This window comes from Mauremys reevesii, linkage group 10 (genome assembly GCF_016161935.1).
Source record: "Mauremys reevesii isolate NIE-2019 linkage group 10, ASM1616193v1, whole genome shotgun sequence".
Taxonomy (NCBI): domain Eukaryota; kingdom Metazoa; phylum Chordata; order Testudines; family Geoemydidae; genus Mauremys; species Mauremys reevesii.
In genome coordinates, this window is record NC_052632.1 from 39,458,570 (window position 1) to 39,482,318 (window position 23,749).

General features: G+C 49.1%; 1 protein-coding gene across 4 annotated transcripts in view; it reads left to right on the top strand.

Moving 5' to 3' along the window:
* LOC120374064 (mucosa-associated lymphoid tissue lymphoma translocation protein 1-like) overlaps positions 1–22,775 on the top strand; it is a 63,972-nt gene extending 41,197 nt beyond the window's left edge. For 2 of the 4 annotated variants that reach the window (XM_039493273.1, XM_039493274.1), the window contains exons 14-16: positions 3,371–3,522; positions 13,310–13,435; positions 21,186–22,775. In XM_039493273.1, the coding sequence (XP_039349207.1) occupies positions 3,371–3,522; positions 13,310–13,435; positions 21,186–21,548 (641 nt within the window). In that variant the 3' untranslated portion in view covers positions 21,549–22,775. Of the gene's footprint in view, positions 1–3,370; positions 3,523–6,750; positions 7,378–13,309; positions 13,436–20,534; positions 20,634–21,185 lie in introns of those variants that run through there. The other 2 variants (XR_005585878.1, XM_039493275.1) reach the window with 2 other exon arrangements.
* Positions 22,776–23,749: the final 974 nt, after the last annotated feature.

The following is a 23,749-nucleotide window of genomic DNA, read 5'->3' on the forward strand; positions in this document are numbered from 1 at the left end:
AAAGTATGTGTGTGTGTCTTCAGTCTGCCAGCCATACTTGAGTTATCCTCTGGCTCTCACCAGCCTTGGTTATACCGCAGGGTGACCCCAACACACCTTCAGACCCAGATTTCCCTCCAGAAATGAATGTCATGTTCTGCCTAGCCCTCTTGTGGGCAGTACAAAATATTTTAAGTCCGTTATTCCTTAAAGAGAATAATGTGCCAGGTTATTATCTCAAATAGTTATTCAGACACTTCAGTTTAAACGTACTGGATTAGATAAAGCAGTAAAACAAGTTTGTTAACTACAAAGAGAGAGATTTTAAGTCATGAGGCATAAAAGTCAGAAATGGTTACAAGGAAAATAAAGATAAAATGTTTCCTAATACCTAACAAACTATGTCAGCTTCATGCAAAATTTCTTACCATGTGCTTTCTTTCAGCAGTCTTACTGACCAGTACCCATCCGCCAGAGCCCAACGACTGCTTCCTTTGTTGCTTCAATTGCAATGAATGTCATGGGCAGGCAAAGAGGGGGAGGGTGCCTTGGGGTATTTGTCCCTTCTTTTTAAAGTTTCAGTCCCTCTCTTGAAAAACATTTCCGGCTTGGCACAAGAAGGCAGAGAGACTATGTGGAAGGATATTCCCTTTTTCTTACCTGTGAGCGTCCTTTGTTTCCCTTCATCTTGATGGCTCTGTTTACATCTTAAGGCAAATTAAGCAGAGCACACATTCCTTTGTTTAGGACAGACCTGTTTGCTAACCTCTGTTTGAGCAGGGCTGTGGGGTTTGGAACATGTGTTAATAACATCATACAGGGAAATGTATAACTTTACTTACAGTGTTGCCACACATATTTTATCAGGACGATACTGACCAGCAAATTATGAGTTTTCAAATTATATCTTATAAGGCATAACTTGTACAAAAATTATTACAACATGTAGGGCATGAACACCCGAGTATAATCTGTCACACATGTCTAAGAACAAAGAATTTAGCCCATACTTACAGGATGGGGGATTCTATCCTGGGAAGTAGGGATTCTGAAAAAGATTTGAGGGTCATGGTGGATAATCAGCTGGTGCAACACAGTGACCAAAAGGGCTAATGCAATCCTGGGATGCATAAACGGGAATCTCAAGTAGGAGTAAAGAGGTTATTTTACCTCTATATTTGGTGCTGGCGTAACTGCTGCTGGAATACTGCATCCAGTTCTGGTGTTCACAGTTCAAGAAGGATGTTGCCAAATTGGAGAGGGTTCAGTGAAGAGTCATGAGAATGATTAAAGCATTAGAAAACATGTCTTATATTGATAGACAGAAGGAGCTCAATCTATTTAACTTAACAAAGAGCTGCTTAAGGGGTGACTTGATTACAGTCTGTAAGCACTGTTGTATTAATTTAGATGTAAGGCTAAAGGCATTAACATAACCCAGTCACTGTCCAGCATTAAAGAGTGTTAAGGCTTGGGGTTTGGTCTACAGAGACTTCAGCCTACTTAGTCCCATGGCAAACACCATTAAAAATCCTTTTAACCTTTTATTAAAGATAAAGAAAAGAGGGGGACACATTTAAAGCCTTTACAATATAAAGTATTAAATAAGGCTTTCCTTTTAACAGCATACTTTGTTCCCTTTGTTAGCTGGAGAGAGTTTTTAAAAGGAAGAATCCTCATGTCTGACAGTCTCTAAGATGGTATCAAAGCTGGTAATAACTGTCCTTTTGGAGAACAGAGAAGAAGTTAGTTGAGATGGGCTGGAGCTGTGATTATTATTAAGATCCAATCCCATTTCATCCCAGGTGGTGGTTGGGAAGCAGCTGGAGCTGGTGGATATGGTGATGTCATCTGGGTCCTTTTCTCTGGCCCTGTCCAGTCAGGACATCTCTCAGGATCAGGATGATGAAGGCCTGGGATCCCAGGAGATGGTGGGGGTGGCAGTCATGATTGTGAATCTCATCCCAGTAGCCAATTTTTCTCCCAAAGTCTCTTTTCTTCAAGGATCCCAAAAGGGAGTGATGGGCAGAATAGTCCATTATTTTGTCCACTACTTAGGCCTCTTTTCCAAAGCACCAACTTTGGTTCACTAATTTCTGGTTTCATACTCAAGGACTGTGTTAAAATCATGCTGGTAAACCAAGAATGATCTTAACACAGTCCTTGAGTTCGGACTAGCTCAGTCTGTTTGTCTCCCTTTCATGCCTTTCCCCACTAACATTTGCTGTTCCAGGTTCCTGTGACATCTTATGAACTTAAGCTCACGTCTTATAGTTGAACTCACAAATGGTAATGCGGCCTACAAGTTTACCCTAAAACAGTACTGTGGGGGGAGGGAGGGACAACTCACTGGCACGGCGCCTCCTGCTGGTCATCCTGGGAATTAGCTCTTCCAGCTTGGACCACCCTCTGCAGGCCAGTGTCTCCCTCCCAGACCCGGTGCCCTTTGCTCTGGGGTTCTGCCCCAGCAGTAACCCCCAATCTGAATCTCCCCTCCCTGGGGAACCCCCAACCCTCTAAACCCGCCTTGCCTCAGTGGCTACTGCCAGTCATCATCTAGCCCCCGCTTCCTCGGGCAGTCTCTAAACCACTCATCATCAGCAAGGGGGTTAGGACCTGCTGCCTTTGCCTATCTCGGGGCTGCCCCTCTGCAGCCCCAGTACCTTTTAGTAGGTCCTTTTTAAGGCCTGCAGCCTGGGGCTTTTCTAGGCTGGAGCTCCCCAGCTCCCTCTGCCGTTCCCCAGCCCTGCTCCACCTCAGGTACCCTTCTCTCTCCAGCAGCCAGGTCCTTCTTTCCCAAGAAGCTAGAGAGAGTGCCACTTCTTCTGGCCTACAGCCCTCTTATAAGGGCCAGCTGTGCCCTGATTAAGCTGGCCACAGCTGTAGCTGCTTTCTCAATCAGCCCACCTTTCAGAGCTGCAGCCCTCTCCAGGGCTGCTTTTAACCCCTCTTTACTGGAGTGGGGCAGCCACCCCACTACAAGTACCTACTTGGGAAACAGTTCATGATGATCTCTTCAGCCCAGCAGAGAAAGGTCTAACACGAGCCAATGGCTGGAAGTTGAAGCTAGACAAATTCAGACTGGAAATACTGCATACACTTTTAACAGTGAGGGCAATTAACCCCTGGAACAGTTTACCAAGGGTCATGGTGGATTCTCCATCACTGACAATTTTTCAGTCAAGAGTGCATGTTAGGTCTGCTCTAGGAATTATTGTGGGGCAGTTCTCTGGCTGGTGTTACAGAGGTCAGCCTAGGTGATCACAGTGGTCTCTTAGAATCTATGAATCATTCCCATCTGCTGGCAGTGGCACAGCAATGAGACAGAGAGCGCTTGGTGTGCTGTGTGTTCTGGCCTCTGCAATGACCACTCCTCTGATTTCACTTGCAGAGTTGCTGAAGGAGACACTGACTTTTCCATGTGGCATCCAAGTGGAGCTACGCTTCCAGGTGGTTTTCTCTAACGTAATGCACGTGAGTGCAAAGCTGCAGGCTCCCCCTCCGCACGTCACCGAGATCCGACTCCTGCTCTGCAGACCCACGGTGAGCTCCTTCATGTCTTTGGCTGGGGACCTGAGGCCAGTGTCCTGAACTTCCCTTCAGCAGGATTGAAAAGGCAGCAGAAATAGTAATGCCAGTGGTAGGGCAGGAAGGAGGAACAGTGTGCAGGTGGAGGTTATGTAGTGTGGGTGGCGTGTGTATAGTGTGGGTGGGGGTGTATGTTTTGTGGGTAAGGTCAGTAGCGCAGCTAGTGGGATGCATCAGAAGCAGCTGCTTCTCCTCCCCACATTTTAAAAAAAGCGGTGCCTCAGGGGCTCCGCTCTGAACGGCCTGCCCGGCTTCTGCCCCGCTCCCGCCGATCAGCTGTGTCTCCCAGCAGGAGGGAGATAGCTGATCGCGGAGCGGAAGCAGCGCCTGCCGGCCATCACTGCCAGCAACACAGCCAAAGGAGCCATGGGGCGGGCGGCTGCGGGAGGCCGGTGCGGAAGCAGCTCGCTCGGAACGCGCCTGGCGGGGCTCGCTGCCATCTTCCCCCACCCCCCAAGAGGTAGGGCCAGCGCTGAGCTGGGCTGGTGCTGCATGCGGTGAGCCCCTCCCAGGCTCTCCCGGTCCCGGGGGCAGCTCCAGCCCCCTCTGCACAGAGAGCCCCTGGGACTCCAGCCCACTCCCATCCCCGGTAACCCCTCCCCAAGCTCCATACCACGTGTACCCCTCCCATGTACCCCGTGCCCCTGCCTTTCCCTCCCCTTCACCTTCCCTCATACCTCCGTCCTCTGCCAGCCTCCCTGTACAGCCATGGGGGGGGCGTGGCCGGGGGGGGCGCAGCATGGCCACAGTGTGACCGAAGGAGCCAGCCAAGGGGGGGAGGGGGCACAGCGTGGCTGGAGGATCCAGGGGGCGTGGCTGGAGGAGGAGCCAAAGGGGGCGCCTTTTTTATGTTTGCTTGCTCCGCCTGCTGTTAAAACCTGGCTACGCCACTGGGTAAGGTTTGGGAGGGGGTATATGTCCAGGAGAGGCTGAGGGGCTCAGTGTGTAGAGAGGGTGGGATGTACATTTGGGATGGTGGGGAGGGGAGCTGGGAGTGTTTGGGCGGGTGGGTGGAAGCCTGGGGTACTGCTGTCAGGGTAGGTGTGTTCAGGGGCCAGGCAAGGGGAAATGTGTGTTGAAAGGTAGGTTGGGAATGAGCTGCAGAATGGGCATATCACTCTGTTGCCAGAGTGTCTGTCTGGCAACCCTCTGGGGAATTGCATTTCTGACCATCATAAAGTGGAGAATCTGGGTGTCTTTGTTCTGCCCAAGGACGCTCACTCAGTCAGGAAGAGAGTCCTGCTTGGGATCCTGTAGCCAGCAGGAATCAGCCATGCCTGGACCCTACTTGCTCCAGCATGGGGACAGAGCACCACAGACTGGCTTGATGCTGTATCCTGGGGACAGAGACACTGGAGGGATGTCAGATGCTGTTGGAGACAGCTCAGTGCCATGCCCTTCCCTGAGGGAGGAGCCTGTGTGGGCTGAGTGACAGTGCATGAGCAGGGGCTGAAGTGCTGTGTGGGGAACATTTCCCAGGAGAGTGCTCCCGTTGTGGGAGGCGCTAGCCATCTACAGCAGCAGCAGGCCCAACCAGCACCAATACGGGCCCATTTCACACCTACTGGGAGGGATGGCCCTCTGCTCCTCACAGCAATCAGGATGGGTGACTCAGGGCATCCCCCTGAGGCTGTTCTGGGTTCCCTCAGAGCAAGCCACAGAACAAATGTTCTAAATGCAGAGGTGACGTGCAATGCCAAGGCTTTGTTACCTTTTATGTAAAGTGTTTCCAATGTCTCCTGATTTACCTCGGAGTCACATTCAAGCAGGTGAAATTACATTCTTCTTCAAGTGATCGCCGATGTCCATTCCACTGTAGGGCTTTCTGTGCTCCCATGCACAGTTGTCAGAGAGTTTTTACCCCTAGCAGTACTTGCTGGGACAGCTTGAGTGCCCTCTGCTACCTCACATACATCGTGTAGGCATAAAGGGCCAAGCTACACCAGACCCTCCTCAGTTCCTTCCTGTCGCCAATGATGGTTGTTGGAGCTCCCTGGCCTTACTTCTGCTAATCTTTCCTGTTATCTGCATATAGCACCTGTGTATCATTAGTGTAGTTAGTCAATTTCTTAGTAAACAAAAATTTGTTTTTGTTGTTTCTGTGGGTTCCAGCACTCAGTGTGGGGGACTCACCCCGGTACTAGATGTAAGCCACACTTTCGGGGTTTCAAGCCCTGACACTCAAGGCTATGCTGAAAAGTGACCCACACCCCAGCTTCCTTAAATACTTGGGGGAGGCTCATGTGAGTGTAGTGACGTGACAACTCACTGGCGTGGCACCTCCTGCTGGTCGTCCTGGGAATTAGCTCTCCAGCTCCGGAGCGCCCTCTGCTGGCCGATGTCCCACTGGCCCCTGTGTCCCTCCTGGACCCCAGTGCCCCTTTACCTTGGGTGCTGCCCTCTAGCAGTACCCCCACTCTCTGGGTCTTCTCACCCAGGGGAACCCCCAACCCTCTACCCCCACCTTGCCTCAGTGGCTACTGCCAGTCATCATCTAGCCCCTGCTCACTGGGCAGACTGCAGTCTATACCACTCATCATCGGCAAGGGGGTTAGGACCTGCTGCCTTTGCCTATCTCTGGGCTGCCCCTCTGCAGCCCCTGTACCTTTTAGTAGGCCCTTTTTAAGGCCTGCAGCCTGTCCCCAGCTGTGGCTGCTTCCCCAATCAGCCTAGCCTATTGGCTCCCAGGGGCAGCCCTTTCCCAGGGTTGTTTCAACCCCTTCAGGGCCAGAGCAGGGTAACTGCCCCTCTACAGTGAGTGAGAAGTGCAGCATTTGTAAGGGCTCTAGGCCCCATTGGAAAAAAGACAGAGCAGCCAGATTAAAATATCTGCTCTTGGAGTCGGTGCTGCAGCCTCCATTTGAGCCCTCTACTCTGGGCTCTGAGCACCTCGGCGTTGGTCAGTAGCACACCTCTGACACTACTGGTACTGAGGGGTAGATCGGCATCTCCGGTACCGAAGAAGAGGCATTGGAAATTGGATTCAATATCAGGGTCATTGTGGGATTCAAAGAGGTTGACTCTGCTAAGGACTTGGGAAGGCATTCTACGAGGAAGCACTCCCCACAGCACGCCTCTAACCAGGGGAGTTCATTGACTCCAGAGCCCAATGGGTCCTGTCAAGACCGGCTCCCAATGGACTTGCCTCAACATCTCTTCATGTTCATACTTTTCATACTGCAGAGTATCTTCCCAGTATCTTCTACTCCTGAGGCATTTGAGGATGCAAGAGAGTTGCTGAACCTCTCAGTGCTGAATCTCACCTGGCACCAGTGTCTGGGGTACCACCTCTGACGCCTTCATCTCCACACTGAGCACCTCCTCCAGATGTGGCTATCCAGGTACCAGTGAGGCTGGCACCGTCTAGGGGAATACCACCGATGATATCTCCTGCTCCCCTTTCTTACTCCTGAGAGAACTTTGTGTCACTGTGCGTTCGCAGAATTCATGTCAACCACAGATATTTTTGCTTACCCGCAGAAAAATGACTTCTGACAGGGAAGCAAAGGGAAAGGCACAAGTCATGTGCCCATCCCCGGCAGCGCAGACAAGTTTGTTTGGGCACCCAGAGCAGCTGACAGAGATGTAAATCACCTCCGGGGGAGGGCGGGCAGTCGTATGTGTGTGTGTGAGAGAGAGACAGACAGACACACTGTCCCCCTCACTCACTATTGCAGCACACTTGGCATGGAGGGGAGAGCTTCAGGGTGTTTCTGAGAAGGTAAGCATGGGGCAAGCTCTGTTCCCCTCAGAGCACAATGTAGCAGCCTGCCTGCTTAGTGAATTGTTCCCATTGTCTTTGTGAATTCCCCCAGAAGTATAAAACAGGTGTAAAAGTTTTAAGGCCAGAGTGGCGTAAAGGACAGTATGGCCTTATAAATGCTTATGGTGCTTTAGTGATTAGAACTGGTAGAAATTTTTGGACTGAAAAAAATTCCTATCAAAATATACTCCATGAACTGTTTGCTACTGACCTTTCTGGAGATGATCAGTAGCCAGTATAAATTGTGAGTTTAATTCCCCAGCCCTCACTTGCTCTTCAGTTGCCTATGATTTAACACTGAGCATATGGCTGCATACATTTGTTGATTAATAATTAGAAATAAAGGGTCAAACCTATCTACATTACTATTAGGCAAGAGGATTTGGGGATTTCCTCCAATGCTCCCCACTCCCATTCTCCATCCATTGTATTGTAGTTTAAATAAATTAACAACATAATTGAAACCAGAGTAATTGCATTATTTTGACAAATAAAATATGCAGAATTTTACAGAATTTGAAAATACGGTGCGCAGAATTTTTAATTTTTTGGTGCAGAATTCCCCCAGGAGTACCTTTCTTCAACGTCTGAGCCTTCTCCAGTACTGACAGGTATGGCGCCACCTTGGTATCAAGAAGAAGCATCTTCTTAATCAGATTCTGAAGTGGGGGTGGGGGGTCTACGTATCCCAGTATAGCCAGTCTCATCAGGAGGGTTACGCCGCCTGCCTGCCCGGGTTTCCATCTACTGGGTGTCAGGAGCATCATCGCCACAAGCATCGTATAGTCGGTACCAAGCATGGCTCCGAGCAGAGTCAGGATCCTTCTCACAAGCAACTGCAGGAGGTCCATTTCCCAGCTCTTGGGAACTCCCCAAGTGGATTTGCTTGTAACAAGGGACAACAAAAATGTCACCAGCTCTGCTCCAGGGCAGGACGCAGTTGGGTTTGTTGAGGGCTCTGGCTGGGGGTGCAGGCTCTGGTGTGGGCCCGGGGATGAAGGGTTTGGGGTGCAGGAGGAAGCTCTGGGTTTGTGGGGGCTCAGGGCTGGGGCAGAGGGTTGGGGATTGGGGTTGGGGCATGGACTTACCTCGGGCGGCTCCCGGTCAGCGGTGCTGCAGGATAAGGCATGTTCCCCGCCAATCCTGGCACCGAGCTGCACCCCGGAAGTGGCCAGCAGGTCTGGCTCCTAGGCAGGGGGGCCAGGAGGCTCAGTGCACTACTCTTGCTCACAGGCACCGCCCCCCAAGTTCTCATTGGCCACGGTTCTCAGCCAATGGGAGTGCAGAGCCGGTGCTTGGGGCATGGGCAGCACGCAGAGCCCTGTGTGCCCCATACCCCCTCAGGAGCCGGACTTGCTGGCTGCTTCCGGGGTACAGCATGGAGCCCGGACAGATAGGGACTAGCCTGCCTTAGACCCGCAGCAGCGCCGACCGGACTTTGAAAGGCCTGGTCGGCTGTGCTGACCTACCCATCAACACAGGTTTTCTCAGCTTTTGGACCTATCAATCTGTCTCCCACTATTGCTCCGACTTCCCACAGACCTAGTTTTGCAGAATCATGGCGGCCTCCTCTACCCTACCCTTGAGGCTCTCCACCTGTTGGCCTGGAGGCTTCATGGCTAACATCAGCAGAGGAATCCTACTCAAGAGAGGTGCAGGAGGTAGTGTTGAATAGTAGAAAGCCATCAATAAGGTCGACCCATCCTGGCTGAGTGGAAAAGATTTTCCATCTGATGGAGGCTGAAGGGGGGGGTCTTCCCCATTCTTGCTTCTGTTCAGCATGTGAAGGACTATATTTTGTGCCTGAAACATCAAGGATTAGCTTAACTGGGACACAGCTAGCAGCTATATTGACATTTCACCTTCTGGTGGATAACTGCTCCCTTTTTTCCAACCCATTGGTCATAATGTTTTTGAGGAGCTTGGACAGGATGTTGCTGCAGGTATGGAGTCCTACTCCACACTGACGTCTGAATTTACTTTTATCAAAGCTGATGGGTCCCCCCACTTTTGAGCTTCTAGCAACTTGCTCTTTGTTAACCTTTCAACAAAGGTAGCATTTATAATGGCTATTACATCAGCCAGGAGAGTAGGGCAGTTCAGGGCGTTCTACCCCCAAGGGGCTGTAGAGGTCTCATCAGAAATGGAAGACAAACTGTGGCACTTGGTCTGACACAATGCCAGTCAATAGTCCGTGGAGCCAAAAGATGTGTTCAAGAAAGAGGTGGGTGGTTTCCAGGGCAATGGGAACTGCACAAGAGGGAATAAAACATGCCACTTTGGTCAAGTAATCAACGGCAACCAACCCAATTGTACATCCCTGGGAGTGGGGAGTTCTGCTATGAAATCCAGGGACACAGTAGGCCAGGGCTGAGAGAGTGTGCATATGGACTGAAGACCAATTGCCTTTCCACAAGGGTTCTTGGCCCGGGAACACAGATCACAGCAGGAGTCAGTGTATTTCCTGACATACGAGTCTATACCCAGCCACCAGAAATTTCACAAAACCAAGTTCCTGGTTTTAGTTTGGTGAGCTGGGACTCATGACATACTTCGAGACCTTTGTGTCTAGGCTGGCGGTCCGGAACAGAAATGCGTCCTCCGCAGTACAGAATTCCATCCTGCAACCGCAACTCTGAACTGGCCTGGGGTCCACATCACCCAAGGGCTGGCGATCTGGGTGGCAAAGGGGTTGTGAGGCAGCAGCGATTAAATGAGTGACATTAAGTCCCTGTCCATTGGTCCCAGGACAAAGGGAGATGGCATAAGGATGGTTGAATGTGGTGTTGTGCATGGGTCCACAAGTTCATCCATGTGGAACAGGGCATCTGTCCACCTGCTTCTTGCACCTGGATAGCACCTGGATTTATCCTGCATAGCAGGATAAATAAAAGTTTGTGAAACTCACTTTCTGTTGCAATGAGGGAACAATGATATGTCCTGATACTGACAGTTTTCCTGTCTACTTAAGCCAAAGCTTACTTCAGCTAATGCAAAGTGTTATGGGATACTTAGCATAAGTGAACAAGATTATAGTATTGGCCAGTTTAGGCTATATCGCTGTTACAATGTTTGTGCTTAATATATACTTATATGCATATGGTGTGGATGATACATGTTATTAATATATTTATATGGTAGCCAGCATATGTTAGTCAATACAACCATGCCTGTAACTGTTTCCATCACTCTGCACTGCCTCAGCTGTTTGCGGCTTCAGAGTGACTCCCAGACAAATCCTGGAATCTGGTTATATAGATTCTAGCAGTGCCCACAGTATAATATTTAGCCCTTTTCATCAGTCGCTCTCAAAGCACATCCTAATCTTTAACGTCGTTATCCTTGCTGCCCCGGTGGGTTAGGGCAGTGCTGCTATCCTCCATGTACAGCGAGATTAAATGGCTTGCTCACGGGCACGCAGGAAGTCTGTAGGAGAGCAGGGGATTGAATGATGGTGTCTTTAGTCCTAAACTGGGAGCCTACTCACTGGGCCATCTGTTGGGCACTTTACAAACACAAAACGAGGGACAAGCCTTCCCCACAAGAGGCGACAGACAGACGGACAGAGGATAGGGAAAAGTGGTGCATCATGTAAGTATAGGGGTCAGGGTTGTGATTGTTCATGTCTTGGGGATGGAGTATCATCATCTTTAACAGCTGGAAGATTTATGATGTACAGCGAGGCTGTCTGCTAAGGGTGTTTGTTAGATTGCAAAGCCAAACACTCACAAGGTAGCCATTACAGACTGGGTAATGCATGCCAGCAAGGGAATGGCAGGGAAGGGCTGCCTGGAGAGACACTGAAGGAAATGCTGGTGGGGAGGGAGGAGGGCAGTGAGCCAGGAGAAGGCAGGATTACAAATGGCAAGGGAAGAGAAGATGATAACATGTGAAAAGCAACAGCGAAGTTGAGGTGAAGGTGGCGCAGAGGCCTTGAGATCTGACCAGAAACTGATCATTAGAGACCTGGGCAAGAGCAGCTTAAGGATGGGGGTTCAGTGGGAGGGAGGGAGGTGGACGCAGTGGCTGTGAAGTGCAAATGGGCTGTGATCGAAGGAGAACACGTGGGGTGGAATATACCTTTTGTTCTGTTCCAGACTAACAGCCTGTCTTCACAGTAGGGTTAGCTCCAGGTATAACTCTGCTGTTACCCCAACCAAACTGCCGTGCACACGGACAAATCTCTAGTTTGAGTTCAGTGACGCTTTAAACTGGCGTGACCTAGTCCATCAGGGGTTGGGGGCTGGAGTTCGAGCGCTGCTGATGCTGGAGCTACTAACGCAGTGCAGATGCAGCTACTCTGTGCTTGTCATACAAATACTGTGTTGCTAATCCAGTCGCTCTGTGCAGCTCCAGTGCTGGGTCACAGTGTGGCTGCTCTCGCTTGAGCAAAGCTAACAAAGAGTTAACTTGAGCTAATTCAGCAGAGAAGACGTAGCCTAGTCACCTTCCACCTGAGACCAAATACAGAACAGTGCAGCCCCAGGAACAATTTCAGATGGTTTGAAGTAACTGACCAGGGGGTTGGACTGGGCGTGGAACTCCACCCCTTTACAATGCTATGCTCTCCACTCACCAGCAAGAATGCTGCCCTTTAATGTTTCCTCCTAACTCTTTGCCTCAACCATTGTTGCTCTTTTCTGAGCTCCCTCCCATCTGCATGTCTCTGATGCACCAAGTACTTGGAAATAGACGCGTCTTCAGGTCAGGTTGGTTTGTACAAAAATACTCCAGTCTCCAAGGTATTTGCATTTATCCGCTTCCTCCATAAAGAAGCCTTAATCACGATAATGGAAGCTGGGTCACCGATTGCTTCTGTTCATGCAGCAAAGCCTCCTGCTGTCGCTAGCCCTTCACGCACAGACATGCCTGTTAGCAGCAAGGACTGAACTCAGAAGCTTCAGCACCCATGCACCAAGCCCTTGCCAAGACTCCAAAGCTCCCCACCTGCACAGATGAGAGATCAGAGCGGATGGGAAAGTTGGCGTGATATGCCCACTTGTTCTGTCTTGCTGCTAGTGTCACTTTTTACACACCCTGCTCCATTCTGAGGGCTGTTCTGCAAAGGCCACATGGCATTGAACAGCTAGGCTGGGGTCAGTGCAGTGTCAGTCCCATCCCTGTACACTGACTGCAGGGGGCTTTTGTGGGGAACAAGCCCATACACCAGCTGTATACCACAGCCATTCAGACTTGGCTCGGGGGAGATTCCCGGGCCATTTGGCAGCTCTTGCAGCCAGCCAGCCAGCACACCTAAGGATCTGGCCACGCCTTTTAGGGTACCTCTACGCAGCCCATGTCAGTGAGCTTCCCAGCCCAGCTTCGACAGACTCAGGTTAGTGGTGCTCACACTAGTTCTCTAAAAATAGCTGTGCAGACAGCACCTTGAAGTTGCAGCTTGGGCTGGAGGTCAGGCTCTGAAGCCCAGGGAGTGGGGTGGGCTTCAGACCAAGCTGCAACATCAAAGCACTGTCTACACAGCTATTTTTAGCACACAAGTGCAAGCCCTGCTAACCTGGGCTGGGAGGCTTGCTGGTGGGCTGCGTAGACATTACTCATGAATCTGGAGAAAATAGCAGGCTGTTGTAGTTGCTGGAACGTCCCACCAGAGGGCCTCATGATCCCTCATAGCAGGCCAGCGTATTACAGACACCCTGTTACAGGAGGACAGGTAACATCAAGTAGGGAGGTACTTTTTTTTTTTTTTTTTTTTTTTTTTTTAAGATATTTATGCTGGCAAAAGCCCTATAGTTCTCTGGCTGCTTTGTGCCACCAGAACAGCACAAAAGTGAGTGCTCAGAAACTGTCCCTGTGTTCTTACAGTTCCCATTTGTATTAGGAAATGCAGGATTTACCTTAACCAGAGCTCTCTGGGCAAGGCCAGCCCCAGATACTGCTGGGTTTGAGTAGCCAGGTGTGTGTGAATTACTGGCTTGTGCTGAGAATGCTTTTTTGTTTATTCTTGTCTGTCTGCTCCAGGAGGTGCAAGAACTGGCCATGCTGACTGACTGCCAGTCTGACCGGGTGGTGTCACTACTTGTCTCACTGTATGAGCAAGAGGAATTGGACTGTGTGCTCCGGCTCTGTGGCCTACAGAAAATTCAGGTAAAAAAGCCACCCTCTGTGGAAATCTCACTTCGGGCTTTACTGCCCCAGAGAGCAGCAGGTGCCTCCCAGACCATCCTTGCAGGAGACGTCCACCATCCTCAAGCATTCCTGACCCATGTTCCTGGGTGTGAAGGGAAACATTGGCTCAGATATGGCCATGGTGCAGCGGCCTCTCCCTGGGCCTTGAACTCTCCTGTGGCTGATTAATGACCAAGCCAACACTGCTGCTATCGGGGCAATTCACTGCTGGGCCACAAAAGATCTGTCCCCTTTGTTCACACTTCCTTTCTAGCCTCAGGCCAGAGAGCATGTTTCTCCAGGCCTTTCAGTTTCAGACAGATGGCCGGGCCACAAGCAAAGACCAGGCCCATCTCTAGTGGCTTACAACATTTTTTAATTCCATCAGGGGACAGTTACCTAGCCCATAAATCAGTGGTTCCCAAACTGGGATTTGTGAACCCCTGGGGGTTCATCAAATGTTACAGGGGGTTCTTGGGAAAAAATTCCCTAATGGCGGACAGAGCTCTCCATAGGGACCCCAGGCAGCACGGAGCCAGCAGCCCGGAGCCCCTGGACTTCCAAGAGCTAAGCAGGTCAAAGCAAGCATATCTATCACACTGAGGAGATTTAAACTTCAAGACTCCTTATAAGAAATGGAAAGGGAGGTGGATATTTGTTGCTGTTTTTAAAATTAAATAGGCTGCTAGTGTTGTTTTTAAATTATTATGAAGAACAAGTTTAAGCTTTGTTGCAATGTGCATTGTTGCTCAAGACCTGAATGCTTGTGTAGGAGGAACTCTTTGAGCTGGCTTCTTAAATACCTTCATGCTGTTTCACATCTGATACTCTTTGATGAAACATAGGAGTCAGAGGCGCCAGTACGGGGGGGGCGACGAGGATCATGTGCCACCCCCGCATCAGCACACCCCTCTGCGGGTCCCTCCCCTTGTTTTCTGTGTCTCCTGCAGGCCCCCCCCCTTTTCTGGCGGTGCCCCCCCAGGCCCTAGGGTGCACGGGGACTTTGCCCCCACACTCTCTTTTTTCTACTGGCGCCTCTGATACGAGCCTTGTCTTTATTCTACTGGCTGTTACGAGCCTTGTCTTATAACAGGCTTAATTGAAAGTGATATAAGCTACAAAAGTGAGACCTTGGAAGAGTTGCCGTTTTCATAATGTAATAAAAATACTGTAATGATAACTAATAATTAATCAATAGTGTGTAATAAGCATGTCATAAAAACAAATTTTACATTTCCAAGATCACTGCTTTTATAATTTATGTTGCGTTAAGGGAGAAAATCCTTGGAAATATTCATTTTTAGGAGGGGGTTCATGAGACTTGACGTTTTTGTGAAAGGGGTTCGCGGGTTGTTAAAGTTTGGGAACCACTGACATAGATGGACGAGGCTGCTCATTCAGAGAGATTGAGTGATAAACAGCAAGGCCAGAAGGAGGGATCATTTTGGTTATCTAATCTGACCTGCTGTCTAGCATAGGCCAGAGAGACCCTCAGCCGGTCAGCCCTGCAGTGCTGAGACCGGTTCTTCCCTGCTACCTGAGGGCCCAACACTTTGCAGCTGAGCCACAGTGTATGCAAAAGCATCCAGACTTGGTGTGAAAACTCCAGGAGATGGAGAATCCATGAAATCCCTCCATAAGCTGGTGCCAATGGATAATCTCCTCATTGTTACAAAATTGCACCTTATTTTTAATTTGAATTTTTAAGATCTAACTTCCAGTCACGGGATCTTCTTATTCCTTTATCAGCTAGATTAAAAGGCCCCCTACATCAGATGTCCCTTCTCTGCATAGGAATGCAAAGGGGAATGTGTCCCCCTATCCTTTATTACCAAAAAAACTGCTCAGTCTCCTTTTTTTAGTGTGCATTCCTTATAATTTATTCAAGTCTGTTCCCCCCCCCCCCATCAACACCTATAAAATACAATATAACAATTCTAATACCCTATTGCACTATGACCGACAGCCCCTGTTCATCACAGCCCTGGAAGGAAAAGAGATCTCCCTTCTTTGGGATTAGCTTCAGTCTGAGCACAACTAGCTCTATCCTCCCCCTTTTCCCTACTAACTCTGCCTTTTATCAAGCTAGTCAGATGATGGACCAATTAGTTCCTTCACCCAGCTACCCAAATCTGATTAGCTAATTTCTCAATCAACCATCACTGGGGAAACTCACTGAGGCCGCAGTGAGCAGAGTGGTGACCCATCTATTAGACCTCAGCACTCTGTCACACACCTCCCCCTTTTACCTAAGAGTGGGTTTTTTGTGGGGGTGGGGGGTTGCACCTACCCCTTTTTGTAGGAGGTTCTTGCCTCTATACAAGCCCGTTTGCCCCACATTGGTCTTGTAGGGTCCCTTTTCTGGGTCGTTCCATCCTCCACCTGCAGAAATTGCTCCCATAATTCAGTCTTAGCCCACAGAGCTTCACACCTACAGGCCCACGCTCCTTATCTTCTTTCACCTTGTCTCCGGGTAGGGCCTGTTGTCCCCCTTTCTCCTCTTTCTCTAAGGCCTCTGGTTCTCCCAGTCCCATGAACTGGCCCCTGGGTTCCTCCCCTCACCCTTTCTGACATCCAGGTACCTGGGACTGTCCAACTCTTGGGCTTGGACTCTTCTCCCCCGAGCCTAGTTCTGCCTTTTCCTTTTTCTCCCTCTTTTCCTCTGGAGCAGTTCAATTTTTGCCTTGGCTTGTATCGTTCTGCGCAGGGTGTTCTGATTCTGTTAACTCAGGCCATTCCTCAGTTGCTTCTTTTTCTGGCATGTGGGGCCATGGCCACTTGCTTTCTTTCTATAGGGGAAGGGGCTCAGTCCGTACCCTCTGCAGCCAGATGGGGTAGCCTCTCCGTTACTCCCACCTGCTTCCATCTGCATTTCCCCTTTACCTCTAGGGGTACCCTGCCTTTGGGAACTTTCTTCTCCCCTTGAATGCATGTTAACTCTACCTTCTCCTCTGAGAGCCTCCAGTGGGGCTTCACTAAATCCCCCCAGATCAATGAGCATCCTGAGGCAGTGTCCACAAGCCCCCTTCTTCCCATCTCTATAGGGACAGTAGGCATTTTCCTTTTCCTCCCCCACCTGACAGTCCCAGTCCATCCACAGAACTCTGGGAACCTGCATTGCATCCTGGAGCAGTCCCGCTTAATATGTCCCAACCTTCCACATTGTTAGCACACTAGTCCCCGATTCCCTGAAAGAGTTCCTTTTCCTTCCTCCCTTTTCTTCCTGGGGCTTTTCAGTTCCCACCCCTGGCTCCAGACCCATAAGTAGCTGGACCGCTCTTCTGGGAAAATTGGTTTCTGCAAACTCTTTGGAGAGTTAAATTGTGACCTCTAGGATGCTGGGCTGGTGCCTCCTTGCCCTGGCATTCTCTGGGAGGCTCTGGGAGGCTCAGGAGAAATTGGTCCAGTACTACCAGATCTGTAATTTCCCCCCACAGTTCCAATACCTGACTTCAGACAGTGGGCAGCCCAGGCTGTCCGCTTTTGTGCATATGCCCTGGGTCATACCCCTCTAGTGACCCAAAATTTCTGATGGTATTTTTCAACAGATAGCTCCACCCAGTCTAAAATGGTGGCCTTCATAACATCTTAGTTCTGGGCCTGTTCCTTATTCAGGGTCGTTAAGCCACAGAATTTACCCAGTGAGATAGAGTGCCACCCAGAGGGCCCAATTTCCTTACCCCACCTGGCTCCGGTGGCTCCCCTCTCAACTGTTACCAGGAATGAGTCCAGATCGTCAGTTGGGCCCACTTTGCATACAGTCATAACCGGGGTATGACTCCCAGCCTCTGCACTGGGACTCACTAACTTCTGTACAAACTAATTTCAGAGTCGTAGCCGTGTTAGTCTGTATCAGCAAAAAGAACAGGAGTACTTGTGGCACCTTAGAGACTAACAAATTTATTTGAGCATAAACTTCCGTGGGCCATGCAGTGGAAAATACAGTAGGAATATATATATACACAGAGAACATGAAAAAATGGATGTTGCCATACTAATGAGAGGAGAAAAAAAAACTTTTGTAGTGATAATCAGGATGGCCCATTTCCAACAGTTCACAAGAAGGTATGAGTAACAGTAGTGGGAAAAATAGCATAGGGAAATAGGTTTTGCTTTGTATAATGACCCATCCACTCCCAGTCTTTATTCAAGCCTAATTTAATGGTGTCCAGTTTTCAAATTAATTCCAATTCTGCAGTTTCTTGTTGGAGTCTGTTTTTGAAGTTTTTTTGTTGGAGTATTGTGACTTTGAGGTCTGTAATTGAGTGACCAGGGAGGTTGAAGTGTTCTCGGTCTGGTTTTTGAGTGTTATAATTCTTGATGTCTGATTTGTGTCCGTTTATTCTTTTGCGTAGAGACTGTCCAATTTGGCCAATGTAGATGGTAGAGGGGCATTGCTGGCACATGATAGCATATATCACATTGGTAGATGTGCAGGTGAACAAGCCTCTGATAGTGTGGCTGATGTGATTAGGTCCTATGACAGTGTCCCCTGAATAGATATGTGGACAAAGTTGGCAACAGGCTTTGTTGCAAGGATAGGTTTCTGAGTTAGTGTTTTTTTGTTGTGTGGTGTGTGGTTGCTTCAGGTTAGGGGGCTGTCTGTAAGCGAGGACTGGCCCATCTCCCAAGATCTGTGAGAGTGAGGGATCATCCTTCAGGATAGATTGTAGATCCTTGATGACAACTGACTAATTTCTGCAGACTTTTCTGCTGCTTCGCTTGCCACGCCAGTAGGGATTGACATTCAAATCGGTGGGAGTGCTGGAATGTCTGTGTAAGCAGAGTCAGAATGAGCTCTACCCTGACATCTGGTGGTGAGATGTGGAAAAGGACTTCAGGGTCTGATCTAGTTTGCATGGACACACCCACCTTGCCTAGTATGATGGGACTGCTTGCCCAAATGGTCACTTTGGCTGCTGTGGGATCCCCAGTCTCTTTGTTATTGGGGCAGGAGTAATAAAGTGTTGTTATCCTGGTTATGTGAATCAAGGACAGTAGAGCAGTACTTGGCAGTTTATGACTGAGGGACTTACCCTTCACAAAGGAATACTTGCTAGGCAAGGGATTTGGGTTCCAAAACTCAATGAATTGAGAAAGGATGAGAGACAGGTATGTTTAGTGGGCTATAAACAGCATCTTGATACTGATTCCTTCTGGAGTATAAAAAGAGTTAGTTTTGATTTTGCTAGGAGTCTAGTTATGTGCTGCAGAGTTGAAATTTTTGGTTTCTAGGTCTCAGTATTAGACCAACTTTTAGATAGTGGTTCTGAGTGTGCTAGCATGGAGGGTTGCCTACTAACAGCTGAAATTGCTGACAGCTGTGTAAATGGTTTTGGGGGTGGGGGGCTGGTGGAGAGGTGTGGCTTGTGGTGAAGACTGCAGCAGAACCCCATGGAGAGGTGTGGTAATTGGCCATTGACCCATGCAGGGAAGCATGTAAGGTCACCCTGTTCTTTCTCTTCCCCGCCCCCCCGCCTTCGACTCAGGCTGGGAGGTAAACTTTGCAGATGAACTTCTGAACTCTGGGCCTGCACTGACCAAGGACAGAAACTGTGGGTGGGGTGACTGTGGGGTTGCTGGACTTAAGACCCTGAGGGGAAAAGGACACTGCCAAACTTACTTGGGGATGGGTCTTTTGCTCATGGTTTGTTTTATGTATCCTGTTTGTGGTGTTTCCCCACATAATGCTGCATTGTTTCCCTCCTTTATTAAAAAGCTTTTGCTACACTCCGACTCTGCTTGCGAGAGGGGAAGTATTGCCTCTTAGAGGCACCCAGGCGTAATTGGCCCAGGTCACTGGGTGGGGGCTTCAGCTGGTTTTGCATTGTGTTATTGAAACGGAACCCCTAGATACTGAACATGGCCTTTGTTGCTGCCAACTCTGACGGGCAGAAGGATTACATCTGCATAGTGTTTTGCAGCTCTTTCTGCTCCTCAGCCAACCACGGCAGAGTCTGCTCTGTGTCTGGATGCTGAGCCTTCACACCAGCTCCCCCCAAAACATTTTCAGTCACCCCTGCAGGGGAATCCATATCCCAGACAAAACCCACACTTATAACAGGGTGTACATCCCCCCAGTCCTTGATCACTCCAGAAACCGCTCACACTCTCTTCTTTTAGTGTCTGCTCCACATAATTTATTCAAGTCCCCTCCACCAACACCAATATAGGGCAATGCCACAATTCTAATACCTATGACCCTAGAACAATCAACCTCTATTCAGCAGGGCCCTGGGAGGAAAAGGGATCTCTCTTCCTTGGGATTACCTTCAGTCTGGACACAACTAGTTCTGTCCTTTCCACTTTTTCCCTGCTAACCCTGTCTTTTATCAAGCTAGTCAGCTGATGGGCCAATTAGTCCCTTAACTCACCCAGCTTCCCCATCTGATTAGCTAATTCCTCCCTATTTCCTCAATCGACCATCGCTGGAGAAACTAAGTGCAGCTACAGTGATCAGAGTGCTGGCCCATCTATTAGACCTCAGCACTCTGTCCTTATAAACTGCGATCAAATCACCCCTTATCCCTTGCTTCAATAAGGTAAATAGATTGAGCTCCCTTAGTCTCTCATTGCACAGTATGTTTTCCAGAATCATTCTTGTAGATCTTTTCTGAACCCCTTCCAACATCTGTTGGTCAGCATCTGTTTTAAGTGTGGATACCAGAACTGGACACAATATTGTAGTAGTGGTCTTGCTAATGACTTATACAGATGTACTACCATCTCCCCATTTCTGTTCAGTGAACTGCTTATACATTCAAGGACTCTATATGCTTTCTTAGCCACCGCACTGCACTTATGTTTATCAGTTGTTTATCTGTCATAACCCCTAAGTCCTCTTCAGAGTCGCTGCTTTCCAGGATACAGTTGCCTATTCTGTAAGTGTGACATACATTCTTTCTTCCTAGACAAATGATCTTATATTTGACTGTATTACATGCATGTTGTTTCATTGCATCCAGTTTACCAAGTGATCCAGATTGCTCTGTATCAGTGATCTGTCCTCGTTACCTATCACTTCCCCAGTTTGTGTCATCTGCAAACTTACCAGCAATGATTTTATATTTTCTTCCAGATCATTGGTAAAAATATTGAATAGCAATGGGCCAAGAACAAATCCCACTAGAAACACTCCCATTCATTGACAGTTCCCCATTAACAACTACATTTTGAGGTCAGTCAACTTTTAATCTCCAGAATGTGCCGTATTTAATTCATTTTGAACCGTAATGCCAGATCTGCCTTCCCTGATGCCTTCACCTATGGCCAAGAAGACTGATTCAAAACAACAACATTGCAACAATTTTATAAGAAATCACAATCCTCACCGTAAGAGGAGCAGCCTCCCACAGAGCCCCTGGCTCCACTTAGCCAAACTCCTGTCGTGTGTTGCGAGTGACAAAGGGTACATCCCAAGCACAGCTTATCCTGTCGCCAAGAGAGCTCATTTCAGTGGAAGCCAGGAAGTCCAGTAGGTAGATAATGGGTCAAATTCACTGCTAGAGTAAGTAGATGCAATAACACAGTTAGCTAGTAGTGAATTTGTCCCGGTGAAGTTTGTCAGTGACCTGGGTCTCCTGGCCAGAGTTACGTGCTGCAGACAGTGTTTGGGGGCAGTGAGCTCTCAAGAGCACCTAGTCCAGCCTTGCTCCCTTGAGGTGGTTGAAATGAACCTGCTTTAGGTTTTCATCTCTGATTCCCTTTGTGTCCTCTGCTCTTCCCCCAGACCGATGTGCTGCTGCAGTTGGATTTGCATTACACCCAGCTTGGCACCAAGCAGAGGGCTTGCGAGAGTCTGCAGAAAACACTCCAGAAATCTCTGCTAGCAAAACTGTTCAGCCAGAAAAGCTCTGCAAACCCATCCTGCATGGCGGGGCAAAAGGATGCTGCCACCATGTGCCCCAAGGATGCCCCTGCTGTGAATGCAGCCCATGAGGGGCCCAGCTCTCTGAGAGCAGAGCCCAGACACAGCTGGCAATGTAGCAACCAGTCAAACATATGCAGCGAGCCGGAGGAAAACGATGAGAGTGACTTGAGCAGCCTCTGCTCAGCCCTGCAAAGGGCTGGCCCAGGACAGGATTGTCCTTGACATGTGGGGGAGTTCAGCTCACTATCAGCAGACTGTATTTCAAGTTACAAGCCAGACAACTCCCATAATCTGTGTTCTAGTCTGAGCTCTTCTCTAGTCTGGTGTGGATCACATCCAGATGGTCAAGGCTGCTATTGAAAGGGTTTCTCTTCTCAACCCACTAGCAGGGAGTCCTAGTGAGCGTTATCTGACTCACAGGCAAAGCTATAAGCTGTTTACAACAAGGGCCTCCTGCAAAGGGGTGATTTTACAATCCACTAGACAGTGTGACTGACATGAGTCATCACATTCCCCAACAACAAGCGTCATTCATTTACAGCCAGTGTTGGCAACTGAGCTGCTTTGAGAGTCTCACTTTAATATGCAAATGTCTACAGTTTTGTCAGTGCTTGATGTAAGAAATGATAAGTGAAGAGACCCAAGAACCTTGCAGGCACGTCTGATACAACCACAGATACAATTAAAAAAACAAACAATTCTCTCAACTCTATAAATATTACAAAAAAATTAACAAAAGATGAATGTAAAATTGTATGAATGTGTAGCTGTGTTCAGTATGTGGTGCTGAAATAGTGTTAGGCTTTTCTATCTAATAGGAACATGCAACAAACAATTGTACAATAACGTATATTTGTGTTTCTAAAGGATATATTTGAGCTTTGTATTTAGGATTGTGTTCATTGTTCTCTAAACCACATTCTGATATCATTTTGGGAATGCACATAATTTTAATGTATTTTAACATATTTATTACATTGGTTCTACCATGGGTCAGAGTTAAGGGTTTTATTATGTTCGAAATTACAGTGTTTGTGGGATGCTTCTGATGTAGCTGGATGCTTTAACCTAGTGTTCTCTACTGTCTGAGTGGTTTTAGGCATCTGTGGGTGAGATTCACAAGGGGGACTTAGCCATCTAACTGCCACTGTAGGTGCCTAGGTCCAACATTTAGGCACCACTGGTATTCACAAAACTCCTTCTCAGCTATCACCTAACCCTGGGGGTGTCCATTGCCAAAGTCCCTGAGGTGCCTAAATTTCAGTGGATGGGCAGGCACACAGATTGTGTTTTCTATTGAATATTCTTTGGAGCAAGGGACTGGCATGTGGATCTCCCTCTTCCCAGGTGGGTACTATAGCTACTGGGCTATAGAGCAGAGGTGGGCAAACTATGGCTCATGGGCCACATCTGGCCCATAGGACCATCCTGCCTGGTCCCCGAGCTCCTGGCCTGGGAGGCTCATCCCCGGCCCCTTCCCTGCTCTCCCCCGTCCCCTGCAGCCTCAGCTCGCTCACTCCGCTGCCGGCGCAATGCTCTGGGTGGCGGAGCTGTGAGCTCCTGGGGCAGCACAGCTGCAGAGCTGGCCTGACCCGGTCTCTGTGCTGTGCGGCAGCATGGCCCAGCTCCAGCCAGGTGGCGTGGCTGTAGCGCCACTAGCCACTGGTGCTCCAGGCAGCACAGTAAGGGGGCAGAGAGCAGGGTGGTTGGATAGAGGGCAGGGGAGTTCAGGGTGGTGGTCAGAGGGCAGGGGTGTGGATAGGGGTTGGGGCAGTCAGGGGAGGAACCAGGGGGTTGAATGGGGGCGGGGGTCCTGGGAGAGCAGTCAGGAAGGAGAGGGGGTTGGATGGGGTGGCAGGGAGCAGTCAGGGGCAGGGGTTCCAGGGGCAGTCAGGGGACAGGGAGAAGGGGGTGGTTGGATGGGGGCAGATACAAGGTGGGATCCGGACCACAACCCCCTCCCCTCACCGGCATTCTATACAATTTACGAAACCCAATGCAGACCTTAGGCCAAAAAGTTTGCCTGCCCCTGCTATAGAGTTATTCTCACTCTCTGGCCCACTGAATATCTAACTATTCCTCTTTGTGACTCCCACCCCATGTATTAAGGTGTGGATAATGTGACTGCAGCCTTAACTGTAAATTGTCAGTTTTCCTGGTGTGGGAATTGCTTGGGGTTTTCTTTTTGAAGAAATGAAGGACCCTGCCAGTGTAGACTGCACTGCTGTAGCAAACGATTCACCTAGAGAGAAGCTCCCCTGTGCAATGGCTGTCACAGACTGAAGACACCAGTTAAATTTCATGTAAATCCTATTTTGAGGACTGAAGAGATCCATAGGCCTTGTGCTGCCCCTCTGCAGAAGAACAAGGGGTGGATGTTCAGCTGCTATATAGCTCCACTGAAGTCTGTGTGCTGAGAAGAG